Raw genomic sequence first — 15,279 nt, forward strand, 5'->3', positions numbered from 1 at the left:
ACAAATTTAAATGAAATCCATGTACTTTCTTTCAATTTTTTAATTGCAGTAAATTCACAATCATGTAGTCTTGATTATCTTAATTTTCATTTTTCTTTACTTTTCCAACTTAGGTTGTAGGTAGTATGGATGCCCACCCAAGCAGATACTGTGCTACAGTACGAGTTCAGAGACCCCGACAGGAGATCATCCAGGACTTGGCCTCCATGGTCCGAGAACTTCTCATTCAATTTTATAAGTCAACTCGGTTCAAACCTACTCGTATCATCTTTTATCGGGATGGTGTTTCAGAGGGACAGTTTAGGCAGGTTGGTTGCCTGGGATCTCATCATACTATGGTTAAATCAGATGCTGTGTTTATAATATGGTATATAGTTCTGAAGTTAGAAACCTTAATTAAGTTGAGAGTTCCCAAAGTCAAAATTTGATGCTTCCTTAGATTTCCCTTTTAAAATATTTACTATGGATGTAGAAGCCTTAATTGTTAAGACCGTGCTCTGATATAATTAAGATGAAATAGAGAGGTATATTTAGCTGTAACTGATGACATTAAGAAATACTGAGACTAAATAATTATCTTACTTTGAAGTCTGTATAAGAGAATGGCTATGTCATTTCATCTTCTCTAGGTATTATATTATGAACTACTAGCAATTCGAGAAGCCTGCATCAGTTTGGAGAAAGACTATCAACCTGGAATAACCTACATTGTAGTTCAGAAGAGACATCACACTCGATTATTTTGTGCTGATCGGACAGAAAGGGTAATCACATCTTTTGTAATACTAACATAAGCCAGGCTTACCTAACATAGTTCATAGAGCACTTAACAAAGACTCTCTGCCAACAGCAAAGTTTCTAATATATAGTAACAGATTTCAGCAAAGCAGATTATGAGTATAGAAGCATCAAAATTAGGATAATTGTTTAAAATTTTTAACTTTTTAGAAATTCTAGTAACATTCCAAATGTTCAAAATCCCATTAATACTTTTTTTGTTGTGAAGAAACTCATAATTTAAAATTTTTTCCTTCCTATTTGTATGTTCCTTAAATGTTCAAAAGAAAAAAGGTACATTCTCTTTTAAAATATCTTGTAAAAATTAACTTTTTTAAAAGCAAGGGACTGTCTAGAGTGATTAGTGGAAATTCTTGCAAACTAACTTTTAAACAATGCCTCCTTTAAAATTCACAGAACTATTTTCTGTATTTTATAATGTGAATATGTATTTTTTGATGAGCAAATTACCTTTGTTTCTGAAAATGAGTAAAATGTGTCACAGCAAAATTAAAGTATTAAAAAGCACTATTATTTCATAGGCATTGTAGAAGAATTTGATCATAATTCAATACTCATTCCTGATTTTTCAAAATAGCTAGATAGGAATGGTAAGGTGATTTCTTTTTTTTTTTTTTTTTTTTAATCCTTTATTGTTTAAAGTATTGCATGAGTCTCCTTTTTTCCCCCAATTGACCTCTCCCCTGCCACCTCCTCCCCCAAGCACAAGTCCTCACCGCCCCCCCACCACCACCACTGTCTGTGTCCATTGGTTTTGCTCATATGCATGCATACAAATCCTTTGGTTGATCTCTTACCCCCTCAGCCCCCGCCTTCCCTCATAGGTTGTACAGTCTGTTCGATGCTTCTATGTCTCTGGTTCTATTTTTGTTCATCATTTTATGTTGTTCCTTATATTCCACAAATGAGTGAAATCATGTGATACTTATCTTTCTCTGACTGGCTTATTTCGTTTAGCATAATGCTCTCTAGTTCCATCCATGCTGTTGCAAATGGTAAGAATTCCTTCCTTTTTACAGCAGCGTAGAATTCCATTGTGTAGATGTATTTTTATAATTAGTAAGGGGAAGGAGGTATAAATATCTGGGGAGAAATAGGTCTTCTTGTCTGTGTGTAATATAGGCAAGTAGCAGTCTTACTGTCATTTCCAATGCTCCGCCCCCCATCCTGCTAACCTTGGAACGGAGAAATCTAAGATTGCTGGTGTCTGTGTCCCCTTGGGAAAAGGTTCAGTAGAAAAGACTGAAAGAGAGAGAGGAGTGTATCTTATCTTTGGTGTATATTTGCTCTTTGGTTACTCTCACTATGTAAGTTTGGGCAAGTAGCTTAACACTGCTGTGCCTGTATCTTTCTCAACAAGGTTTGGGTCATATTAATATTTACCTTATTTAGGTTGTTGAGAGGATTAAATAACTTAAAATATGTAATGCACTAAGAACGGTGCTTGACACATACTTAGCACTCAATAAAGGTTAGCTAGTTATGTGTGGTGGTGATGCTGGTAATAATAAAGAAAAAGAATAATAGTATTGTTTGAGGGTTTTTTTATAAATTGGACTCATTTGATCTTCATAAACAACACTATGAGATACTTACTATTATCCCCATTTTCTACAGGAGGAAACTGTCACATGGCGGTTAAATAACCTCCCATGGTTATAAAGCTGGTAATTAGTAAAGCTAGGATTCAAATCAGGCAGTCTGTCTCCAGAGTGGTATACCCCTTCTCACAGTGGAATACCACCTCTCTAATAGCAGTAGTGATAGTTTTATTATGGTCAGATTGTAAAAGGCCTTTGACCCCAAATTACTAGGTATATTTCTGCACCTAGAAAATCAAATGTTTCTTTAAAAGTAGGAATAGGGAAAAACTAAGTTAAATTTAATGATTACTGGTACCTGATGTTTAGTTTATGCCAGTTCTCCATTTGTTTGCTTCTCTTTTAGTTTTGCTCTAAATACTACTGATAATGTAGGGTGTCCCCAAAATCCTACCTAGTAATAGACAAATATGCAAATTGACCATACCTTCGCTATGCCCACGATTGGCCAGGAGGCGCAGGGAGGCGGGACTTGGGGTGGCCGATTAGGCCAGTGGGATGCTGAGCCATGGCTGTGCTGCAGCACAGAAGGGGCCTCTAGGGCAGTGAGCTCACGTCCCACTAGGGACCATCAAAAGTGGGGGAGCTGGGTGCCTGTCCACTCTGGCACCAGGCCTTGCAGAAGCCTCCGCCGCGCCAGAGGCTTCTGAAAGGCCTGGTGCCCCAGCGGACAGGCACCCAGCTCCCCCGTGATCAAAAGTGAAAGCGTGGGAGCTGGGTGCCTGTCCGCTCCGACACCACGCCTTTCAGAAGCCTCTGGTGTGGCGGAGGCTTCTGCAAGGCCTGGTGCACCAGCGGACAGGCACCCAGCTCCCCCGTTATCGAAAGCGAAAGCGTGTAGGGGACCCTACATGTGCATGATTTAATCATGCACTGGGCCTCTAGTATATATATATACTAGTACAATCGCTTCTCGGCCTTTTGGCTAAGATCAAGTGTAGTATCTGTTCTTATCAGTTTAATATATACTAGTACACACTTCAAATAATTATAAAAGCAGTGTTTATTTAGATACATTTCATTTTCATTTAATAGTGATCAGCTGTTAAAACGTATACATTTTTTGGGACACTTTATAGATTAGAGATCATCTATATATATAAAAGGCTAATATGCGCCAAAACCGATTTGGCTCAGTGGATAGAGCGTCGGCCTTCGGACTGAAAGGTCCCAGGTTCGATTCCGGTCAAGGGCATGTACCTTGGTTGCGAGCACATCCCCAGTAGGGGGTGTGCAGGAGGCAGCTGATTGATGTCTCTCTTTCATCGATGTTTCTGACTATCCCTCTCCCTTCCTCTCTGTAAAAAATCAATAAAAATTTATTTTTTTTTTAAATGGCTAATATGCTAAGTGTCCCCTCGGGAGTTTGGGAGACTGGGAGTTCGATTGCTCGCTCTGACATGCGCTGAGCACCAGGGGACGGTGCGGAGCATGGCGGGCGATGGCGGGCATCCAGCTAGGTGGGGTGCTGAGGGAGCGAGAAAAGGAGGAGGCAGGGGAAACCACACTGTGGCAAGTGGGTGGCGAGGGAAGGAGGATACGGGGAGGTGGAAGGAACCACATGGCAGCGGCACATGGGTGGTGAGGGAAGGAGGAGGCGGGGAGGTGGGGAACTTAGTTGGTTCTGATCACTGGCCAGGCCTAGGGACCCTACCTATGCACGAATTTCGTGTACTGGGCCTCTAGTTATAAATGAGGAGACAGAGGCACAATTAAGTAAAATACCGTGATCGCACAACTAGAAACTGGTAGAGCAGTGATGTGAACACAAGCATTCTGCTACCTCTCTAAATAGAGTAAAAATTTTTATATGTATTAATTAGACTTATGTGTAATGAATCAGCATAATTTAGTAGATTATGAACTGTTTTCTTTGTTTTGTGCTTGGTGAAGGCTAACTGGTTGGTCTACTTGGCTGTGACTCAAGCCACTACCTCACATGGCAGACATAATGTTAGTTAATGATTTCAAATGTGTTAGGTATAAGGAGGTGGAGGTGAGTATATATATGTGTTTGAAAGTATTTTTATTAGGAGCCTTTCATTATTTTGAACCATTTCATTCACATATCTACTTAGGAAGAATCATGTTTTCTTACAAAATATTGAAACTGCTAGTATAAAATAAAAGGAGTAGGACCGTTGCATTCCTTTCTGTGTTTGGCTCCCAATTCTACCCTTTATTGTATGCTAGTGGGCAAATTATTTTATATTCCCGAGCCTTAGTTTCCCCAAAGGGGAATAATGCCTAATTGGCAGAATTACCAGGCTTAGAAATAATGTATGTAAAGTACCCGACATAAAAATGGTTAACAAAAGGTGATTATTGTTGATGTTGTTTTCAGCATTCTTTCTCTAAAAATATAGTGTTCCAAAAGGAAAGGGCTAATTTTCATAAATTACACATTAAAGAGTACCAGCTATGCATAGGTATCATAAATTAGAGCACTTAACGTAACTTGGAAAAAAAAATGTTTAGGTTCTCCACCCATACTGGGATCCACTACCAGCTAAACATATAGTAGAGACTCTTTGTTGTTTATCACCTCACTTTCAGCAACATTTAAGAATAGGAACCAAGCCAAAACTGGTTTGGCTCAGTGGATAGAGCGTCGGCCTGCAGACTCAAGGGTCCCAGGTTCGATTCCGGTCATGGGCATGTACCTTGGTTGCGGGCACATCCCCAGTGGGGGGTGTGCAAGAGGCGGCTGATCGATGTTTCTCTCTCATCCATGTTTCTAACTCTCTATCCCTCTCTCTTCCTCTCTGTAAAAAAATCAATAAAATATATTAAAAAAAAAAAAAAGAATAGGAACCAGGACTAGAATAAGGTCTGCTCTTAATGCCTGCTTAAGTAATATATCAAGCTGAAAGTAGTGAATCATGGGATCACCCTATATATTTATACATTTTTAAAAGTGCCTTCAGACACATTGTTTACATTTGTCTTTTTTTGTTTAAACTTTGACCAAACAAATCCAGGTTGGAAGAAGTGGCAATATCCCAGCTGGAACAACTGTTGATACAGACATTACACACCCATATGAGTTTGATTTTTACCTCTGTAGTCATGCTGGAATACAGGTAAGCCTACACTTTGGATGAAATGTTTTAATTCAGGAACTCCCATTAATATGTATTTTTTTTTTAATGTCAGAAAAAGGAAAAATAACCTTTTATGCACTCCAAATTGTTTCCACATAAAATTAGATGAAATTTTCAGTAAGTAAATGTCTTCCCCTTTCTTACTTTGAGAGAGACTCATGTCTATTTAATTCAGTGCTTCTTAAACATCCCAGCAGCATAGAGTGACTCTGTATTCCTAGCCCAAAACTGTTTTAGGCTGCTTGCCATTGAATAAAGTAGAAAATTTCAGGAAGATGTACCTTACTGTATAGCTGTACCTTAAAGCTTTATATATATATATACATCTCACATACACTAACCCAGTTGTTGGCAAACTCATTAATCAACAGAGCCAAATATCAACAGTACAACGATTGAAATTTCTATTGAGAGCCAAATTTTTTAAACTTCTTCTAATGACACTTCTTCAAAATAGACTCGCCCGTGGTATTTTGTGGAAGAGCCACACTCAAGAGGCCAAAGAACCGTATGTGGCTCACGAGCTGCAGTTTGCCGACCACGGCACTAACCCAAGTTTCATTCTTACAGCTTTAAAATTCTTGTCCCACTCATTTATCTATGTTCTTATACCTGCTCCTCTTTACAATCGATGTACATTTTCATGGAGGGTAGTTAAAAATAAAGTTAAGCCCTGGCCGGTTTGGCTCAGTGAATAGAGCGTCGGCCTGCGGACTGAAGGGTCCCAGGTTCGATTCCAGTCAAGGGCATGTACATTGGTTGCGGGCACATCCCCAGTGGGGGGTGTGCAGGAGGCAGCTGATCAATGTTTCTCTCTCATTGATCTTTCTAACTCTCTATCCCTCTCCCTTCCTCTCTGTAAGAAATCAATAAAATATATTAAAAATAAAGTTAAAAGGACCTTCTAGAGATAAAAACCTATATTATTAGAGTATATTATACCATGTATACCAAGAAACACTACTGCTATAAATACCACAGAGTTGAGAAAAAAGGATTTCTCTGTTTAAATAAATTTGGAAATAAATAAGATTTTTTTACTTTATAACTTTTGGATATTACTGATAATGCAAATGAATCTTCAAGACAGGAATATTTCCCCAATGTATTTAACCAAAAACTTCTTCAAAATAACACCACTTCTTCAAAATAGACTCGCCCAGGCCATGGTATTTTGTGGAAGAGCCACACTCAAGGGGCCAAAGAGCCTCATGTGGCTCGTGAGCCGCAGTTTGCTGACCACGGCGTTAAGGTGGTTCATTCTAGTGTCTCCTCACTAACCTCAACAAAAAAGCCAAATCTCACTCATTCCCCACTTGATGAAGAACCAAGGCTTACTTCCACAATTATTTGCCTTGGTATTCTCATACAGGATTAAGTGCCACGTCTTACAGCCACTTATTAGTTGTTTTATAATTATAGATGCTCTGTCTCCTCTAGCCCTTTACAAATTATGTTTTCCAAAAGACAGGAAATGTTTTACTTTGTTTTTCTTTGAGTCCGTATCACCTAACATAGTAACTAATACATAAAAGCTCAAGTAAATGTTCTGGTGTTTTTACTGTGGTAAAATATACATAACATACAACTTAGCATTTTACTCATATTTAAGTATACAATTCTAGTGCATTAAGTACATTCACATTGTTATGCAGTCCTATCACCATCTATCTGAAGAATTTTTTCATCTTTCCTGACACTGTGTCCCTATTAAACACTAACTCCTCATCCTCCCTTTCCCCAGCCTCACCATTCTACTTTCTATCTCCATGATATAAGGTACTCCAGGTACCTTATATCAGTGAATCATGTAATATTTGTCTTTTTGTAACTGGTGTATTTCATTTAGCACAATATCATCAAGGTTCATCCATGTTGTAGTATGTGTCAGACTTTTCTTCCTTTTTAAAGCTAAATATTAATATTCCATTAAATATATACCATATATTGTTTATCCATTCATCTATCAATGGACACTTGGGTTGCTTCCATCTTTGGGCTAATGCTGCTTTTGAACATAGGTGTATAATAACTGTTCAAGTCTCTACTTTCACTTTTTTCGGATGTACACCCAGAACCAACTGAATGGTTTTTTAAATCCATTATTAAATTAGAATATGTTTTACTATTGTAGAAAGCTGACTTTTTGTATAACTTCATCTATGCTAAATATTTATTTAAAAATTTAGAAATCAACAGAATATGTCATTGCCTTCTCTATAGGGTACCAGCCGTCCTTCACACTATCATGTTTTATGGGATGATAACTGCTTTACTGCAGATGAACTTCAGCTGCTAACTTACCAGCTCTGCCACACTTATGTGCGCTGTACACGATCTGTTTCTATACCTGCACCAGCGTATTATGCTCACCTGGTGGCATTCAGAGCCAGATATCATCTCGTAGACAAAGAACATGACAGGTAATATAAAAGTGTAACAAATACAGATTTTTACCCAAATTCACACATGGCCTGCATATTAGGATTTTCTTGGGACATTTCTTTGTTTCCATGTAAGTATGTGGCTCCATATAAGTATGTGGCTCTCTATTTACCATAAAGAACTGCCATTTAGAATTAAAGTTCCATGACCTACTAGAGGAGTCAGTGATCCATATGAAAAGCAGTGATAGTTAGAACTGACTGCCCAAGATAAGGGTTCCCATTAAAATGTGCAGTCTAGGCTTATTAGTAATAAATGATATAGTGACTTACTTTATCAAATTAACTCAATGGAAAGATTGTTGATGATAAAAGTGATATATACCAACAAAATTATAGTATGTCTTGGATTTGCTTCTAAATAATCCTGAGCAAATGAGAGAAGTAAAATTGGCCATGAGTTAATTATTGAAGCTGGGTGATAGACATGTAAGATTATACCAGCCTCTATTTCTAAAAATATTTGTAAAATTTTCTACAACAAATAATATTCTGAATTATTACATCAGGATAGGGTTTGTTTGTGTGTTCATTGCCAATTCTCTTACAGTGCTGAAGGAAGTCACGTTTCAGGACAGAGCAATGGGCGAGATCCACAAGCTCTTGCCAAGGCTGTACAGATTCACCAAGATACCTTACGCACAATGTACTTTGCTTAAAAAGTCTGAGAATATTCGCTGAGAGGAACAATTGAAAGATGAATTGACATACAACGTGTGTTTCCAGTGGAGTCCGTTGAGTGGAGATGCCTCCAGCCATACAGAAACCAACACTGTGGGGACCAGGGTCTGATTTTTATGTTGATACAAGGAAGATTGTTTACTTTATCAAGGGACACAGCACCATTATGCAATATGAAACCAGCCAACTGCTTTTTTGTGCGGTCTCCTGTAGGAAGTATCGCCATTGTTTTGTTTTCACTTTCTTGTAGTCTAACCCTTTTAATGCCTTTACCTCAAGTTGCTTGGCAGCACAACTATCTTTGCAAAAAAAAAAAAGAAAGAAAGAAAGAAAGAAAGGGTAAATAATGATTTTTAAAAAACAAACCTAAATGAATAATCAGTGATTGTTCACAATTATGTGTGCAACAAAATTAATGTGCATTCGTGTATTCTTGTAAAGTATCTGTATACTTTAAGTGTATACATGTATACTTCATATGCATATATATCTGGATCTGCATTGATAAATGATATATATGTTCTTTGTATATATCTTATAGGTCATTCCATTGGGAAATTTCTTTCCCTTTTATTATCCTCTCACCACCACTTTTATTTCTTGCTCCACCTCCCTTGTCTCATCACCTACATTTTTTTTCCTTAATGCTTCCAGTGATATTCAAATGTTCATGTATCTGGTTCATTTGAATATGAAGCATGGAAAACTAGACTTTTATTTTTATTTTGCACACCTACTCCTGTCTCTTGTCTCACACACAATTCTAAGTCCTCAATCTTGATGTTGCTTTCTTCAGAAGCAAAATTAGTGTGTGTGTGTGTGTGTGTGAGTCTGTGTCTGTCCCCTCCTGCTCTGAACTTATATTTGCCGTTTGTGCAATGTATACAATAAGCAGTAGCAACCTAAACTGTTCTTTCTTCTCTAGTGAGTTTGTTCAAGCTGCTATAAATATAAAACCTTATCAGAAGTTATAACTCTTTCTCTCTATGAGTGATATGTATTCTAAAGCTTTCTGTTTCTATGGGTTATACATGGAAATCCTTTGAAGCTTTTATAAAGAGTAAATATTTTAAATGATGATTGGAACTCTGTAGGATGAGGCCTCTGAAGTTGGATGGAGAAAAAGAAGGGGTTGTTGAGGTTTTTTTAAAAAATAATTTTTTTTGCTATTTTACTTGCCTCTCATACATTAATGTGATTTCCATATATATATTTTTATATATATGTGTGTATATATATATAAACATATATGTATGTATTTTGAAGCATAGCTTCCTTTTCTTTTATATTTATTAGAATAGTGCTTTAATAACTATAGAATTGTGTTGACAACATCTTTTATAGAAATATAATCATGTTTATTTTAAGAACTGACAACTTGTTTTTGCTGTCTTATAGTGCAATAAGCAGTTTTAAAGGAAAGCTGTGTCTGTTTGACATCTTTACCACAGACAGTGGGAGAAGCAGGCACATACATGATTTTAAAAGAGCAAAGTAATACAGCCTTAATTTCAAAAGGAAAGTTTTGTAATTTTCAAGTCTGAAGCATGTCTTTAAAAATCATAATGAAAATGAAGGAAATTAATATCCTAATTGAGCCTGACCTTAAATATCAAAAATAAAATTGAACTTTAATTTAAGAAATGATCATGAATAGATTAGGATTTAGAAGGTATTTAAATTCTTTGGAAATCATGTTTATTAAAGAATCATACTGGTTAGGTGCCCATTTTCATTTATTAAAATGAATCAGGAAAATGATACTTTTTTTAAATTTGCTATTTTATCACATGTAACTTTCCTTTTAAAATTAGGGTTATGGTGACAAAGGAAGTTAGGGCTTGGATTATTTTAAATGAGTTAAATCACTGAAATGTAGGGAAAAGTTTTGCAAAACTTTTGTTTTATTGATTTCACTTTAAGATATTAAAAAGTACCATTAAGCTGTCAAAACCAAGTTCACCAGTAACATTGGTTTCAGGGGAGCTTTGCACTTTGTAACACATGAAATCTGCATTTTAATTTTTTTTGCACTGGTTTAGAGTATAAATATTACAGATTGTTTCCAATGGGCATTGTTGTTAACCTTTCAAAATTCCATCTGTTTATCAAAACAAATGGATTAGCTCTATAGTTTCTCTCTTACCTGTAATCTACTCTTATTGCCAATTTACTGTATTTTGAGCCTAAAATCTGAGCCCATGTCCTCTAGTAGTTATGAAATCTTTTGACCCTCTACCAGAAAACTAAGGAAGTACTGTATTTTGTATGTTTGTTATATTGAAGTGTCTGAAATGCAATTTACAACACTGTTTCAAAGTTCTTTACGTGAGGTAATATTTGTATAGTATATACATTTTTTCTCCCAACCCTCCCTGCTCTCCTCCAAAAAATTCCTATAAAGCAAGGTGTTTGGGGGTTTTACATTGAAATTTTACTAAATATAGTAGTCAGAAACATGGGCAAGAGAAGAAAATAGTGTTTTCTAGATGGTAAAAACTTGATTGTTGTGTGCTTGCTTGGTATGAGAAAACATTTTCATTTATCAGTGGGAGTTACACAGATTCATGTGGGAAACTTTAGGCCCCAGGGAAGAACTGTAGACACTCTATTCGTTTCCTGCTTTACCTAATTTTCAGTTACTTAATTTTACTTGTGCTAGAGTGAAGCCCATAGTTTACATCTATTTGGAAGGACTTTTACAAAGGGAGAAAAAAAATTTTTAAATATAAACCTTTACCTTTGAAGTGAGTTCTTTTTTAGGGTTTCTTACACTTTCGACATTAGTAGTTTAAGGTTGGTTAACTTGAAAGAGTATGTATAGTATATTTTTACTTTGCTTACTAACAAATTAGTATGTCAAACTTAATCACAAGAAACCTCGTACTTAAGAGTTTTAAGATAAAAGACTAAGAGACAAATGCCTTTTTGAATTTTGTTTTAATTATGGCACTTCTGATGTAGAATTCCTGATCTTTTTCATTTTTTTAAAGAAGGTTGCTCGAATTTAATGGCCATGAAACTGAACAGTGACCTTTCTGTTCCTGCCCTTGCTCACTAACTATATGATGAATGCTGTTTTCTGTGATGTAGGAGTGACTTCAAAATGTCAGTGCCAGCAACTGGTATATTTGATTTTCATGTGAAGAAAAGTTGGGAGTTTAATTATACTCTAGATAGCAAATGGGTCTGTGTAAATTGCTGATACATGTTATTATATTACAGTAGCAAGTTACTGGCATTGATGACCATACATTTATAATACTGTAGCTGCTATATTTATTTAAGTAGAGTCTGACAGTTACTGCACTAAACAATAAGGAGATGAGCAAGTTTCAAGGCTAGTGTTAGACCCACTCTTTTTTTTCTCTAAATAAGATTAAGAACATGAAATATCATGGTTACAAATGGTGCTGCCATTTTAGTTTCAATTTAATATCAGGGCACTACTTCTTTTTTAATTTATCTTTATTTGATGAAAGTATTACAGATGTCTCCTTTTTTCCCCATTGATCCCCTCTAACCGAAACATGGATTTTTACTTTAGCAGTTTGGAAAAAGGGTACCTCAACCTCCTCAGTACTGGTTCTGGCATATTTTCACAGAAGTAAAGATGCCCTTTATTTTTTCTTAACATTTTACCTTTTAACATGTTTCTCAGAAAAAAAAAAAACACACATTTTCTTCTATGGAAATCTTCCTGTTTGTAACCTATTAATTTATTTAAGAGCGACTAGAAGGGATTCTAGTAGGAATGTACTGGGTATTCTGGAAGGCACATAATAAAGATTCATCTCTTCCTTCTAGCATAGGGACTCCTGGCCTTCTACTACTAAAGTCCTGTACTAGTTTTCCAAACTAGGTTCTCTGATGACCCACCACTGCCTAATGTTTACTTTTATATTTATCCTAAAATGGATTTTAGTATGCTAGACTTCATGACAGACCTAAGGTATGTCTAGGGAAATAAAAGCTGAGTTGTCATTTAGAAGTGGCTGACAGAGGATCTTGGTGTTTTAAGAAAAGGTGAACACTCAAGAGTGCCAATAATAGATCTGAAGTAATTTGATGGATTATAAGCTAGGAATTAGAGACTGTCGTTCAAGGAATGTGGTGAGTTTCACATGCTGACATGAATTTACCAGGGGTGGTGATTTTTATGAAAGCAATGAAGCCAGCCACTTGGATTTAGCTAGAATATTTTGTAGTCTTGCTTGCTATGTCAAACTTAATAGTAATGTTTTGCCAAGAAGCTTAACACAGCTCTGCATAATTTTTATTCAGTATCATAGATGTTTTCCTATTGAATACTTTTTAAAGACAGGTTGTCTGAACAGTAACTTGCTACTTAAATTACCTTTTATGAGTTATCAGTCAAGATTCATTGGCCCAGCAACTTTATTTTGGCTTTTTATCCCTATGAAGTTTTAATCCTTTTCATTCTTTTTGAGAATTCATGTATGTTTTAAAGCTACAATCATAATAGCTGGGAGACCATATCAAATGAGGCCTTCCTGAGTGGCAGTCTAACCTTGACTTTAGACTCTGTCTTTATTTTCCTGTTTCCCTCCCATTTAATCATATAAAGCACTTTTGTGATTCTATAGGAGTCAAAAGGTAAGCCAAGAAAAATGGGTAAAATCAGTACTACGAAATGTGAAAGTCAGAATTTTCTCCAAAAAAATCTTGTTGCTTATACTAAGAAAATTCTTGATCAGTGGCACTGTTAGAAATTATACTGTGATTAGTGAAACCTAAGCTGACTCCCAGAAAGAATAATATCTCCCCTCCTCCTCCTCTTTTTCATATATCTATAAATACCATGAAGGAAAAATATTTTTACATTTTCCTGCTTTTAAAAACGGTACATTTCAGTTTACAAGTTACCATGTCAGTCAAAATAATTTCTTTTTAACTAAGATATTATGGTCAAGGCTTGTACTAATATTATCTACTACTAGTTGAATTTTATTTGTATTTACCCATCAAAGATAGTACTTTAGATTTTTACATTGTTGATTAAGCCTCAAGAATCTTTTGCTCTTAAAGTATATAAGTTAAAGGTTCTAATTGAATTAAAGATAGATAATACATATAATATGGATGATTGAGAAACCTGTTGAAATATCAGATAACAAACAGTATGACAAAATTAAAATCCTATCCAATCATATATCCAGCCATTGGTCTTTCTTTCTTTCTGTAATCAATGTCTGAAGTAACCAAAATCTAATGTTTTATCTAGGGTAAAACAAAGTTATTCTTTGGGGTGAACACTGTATTAAATTTTTTAATCATTTTTTTTAAAGCAAGGCGGTTCTTAGAAAGTGCCTTTTCAGAAGATGGTGCTATAGATTTTTATTTTTCAACTAGCATGAGGCTAAAACTTTTAAAAATAAATTATTTTAGAACTCCAAGAGTATGACAGTTGCATATAAATAATGTTATTTGTTGTCCTGAATCTGGTCCAAGGGAATGAAGTAAAATGTTTATTCAGTAAAGTATCTAGGTAAATGCTCACCAAATATATTTTGTAAGTTTGAAAACAAACTTTAAATGCTTTCAGTTCTCAGCTGTGTTGAAGGTAATCTGTAAGGCACATAAAACAGCAAATCTGCTTAACTTTTTTAACAAGAGTATGGGTGAAGTAGCAAGTGCCCAAAGGGAAAGGAATTACATGTCATAGGCTACCTGTCCTTTTTTTCCCCCAGCATAGACTGACCCTTTTGTAAATATCTATTGGCCACCATTTCTAAATATTTTTTATTAAAGAAGACTGCTTATAAAGGGACAGCCAAGTCATGGAAATCAGTATAAGATAAAAAGTAAAATGATTATGTCTCTATATTTAGGGAAGTTTTCTGTTTTAGGAATCAAGAAATATTTTAAATTACTCTCTTTTTTCTAGCATGGGGGAACTAAGAAAAATGATGACAGTGCATCTAAAAGGGTATGATCAATCAGTTCATTAGATACAGAACATGCAAAATTGGGCTTTGGGGGAAATAAGTAAAAGGACGGATAATAGTGGGACCATTCACACTTATTAGAAGTTTGGTAATCTACCAGAAAGCAATTTTCCCCCAGACTAGGAAACAGTAAACAGCGGTAAATGATCCCTAACTAGTTCTTGCTTGTGAATTTGGTGAGCATTTCTCCAAAACGGAGTAGACTAAAAACAAAAAAACACCACACCTCAGTAACATTCAATGCTGCATTATGTAATAATGATAGTAAAATTATATTGTTTGTTTGGAGTGTTCTGTCTGTTTGCAAATATGCATGCACAGTAAACTTTTTCATTTTTATAATGTCTTAATAGCAATTATGAGTTTATTTTTTTAATATTAATCTAATGTTTATATTTATTGGCAATTTGTGTGCAACTTTTATATTTTGCTTAGATGTTAAGGTATTTTATTTTTATAGATATGTCTAGCTTTTCCTCTTTCTTTGTAATATTATTAGCAAAGATTAAGATGGAATGTTAATATACCAACCAAACTACTAATTCTATAAAGTCTAGAATTTGGACTTTTACCAATAAACCATTAACACTACTTTCTAACTTAGAATTATTCAATGTTGTTTATATAATGGGCATTAAAGACAGTCTTTAGACAGATTTTTAAATGTTGAGGGGAGGTGGGG

At 35.5% G+C, this 15,279-nt stretch overlaps 1 protein-coding gene and 1 pseudogene across 1 annotated transcript in view; both read left to right on the forward strand.

The window, feature by feature from the left end:
• Nucleotides 1–8,965, forward strand: part of LOC103294875 (argonaute RISC catalytic component 3) — a 98,318-nt gene extending 89,353 nt beyond the window's left edge. The window contains exons 15-19 of the mRNA XM_054721435.1: nt 114–308; nt 630–764; nt 5,381–5,482; nt 7,727–7,926; nt 8,498–8,965. Of these exons, the coding sequence (XP_054577410.1) occupies nt 114–308; nt 630–764; nt 5,381–5,482; nt 7,727–7,926; nt 8,498–8,606 (741 nt within the window). The 3' untranslated portion in view covers nt 8,607–8,965. The remainder of the gene's footprint in view (nt 1–113; nt 309–629; nt 765–5,380; nt 5,483–7,726; nt 7,927–8,497) is intronic.
• LOC114235079 (U2 spliceosomal RNA) lies at nt 3,305–3,419 on the forward strand (annotated as a pseudogene).
• Nucleotides 8,966–15,279: the final 6,314 nt, after the last annotated feature.

The sequence above is a fragment of the Eptesicus fuscus genome, chromosome 9 (assembly GCF_027574615.1).
Source record: "Eptesicus fuscus isolate TK198812 chromosome 9, DD_ASM_mEF_20220401, whole genome shotgun sequence".
NCBI classification, from domain to species: Eukaryota; Metazoa; Chordata; class Mammalia; order Chiroptera; family Vespertilionidae; genus Eptesicus; species Eptesicus fuscus.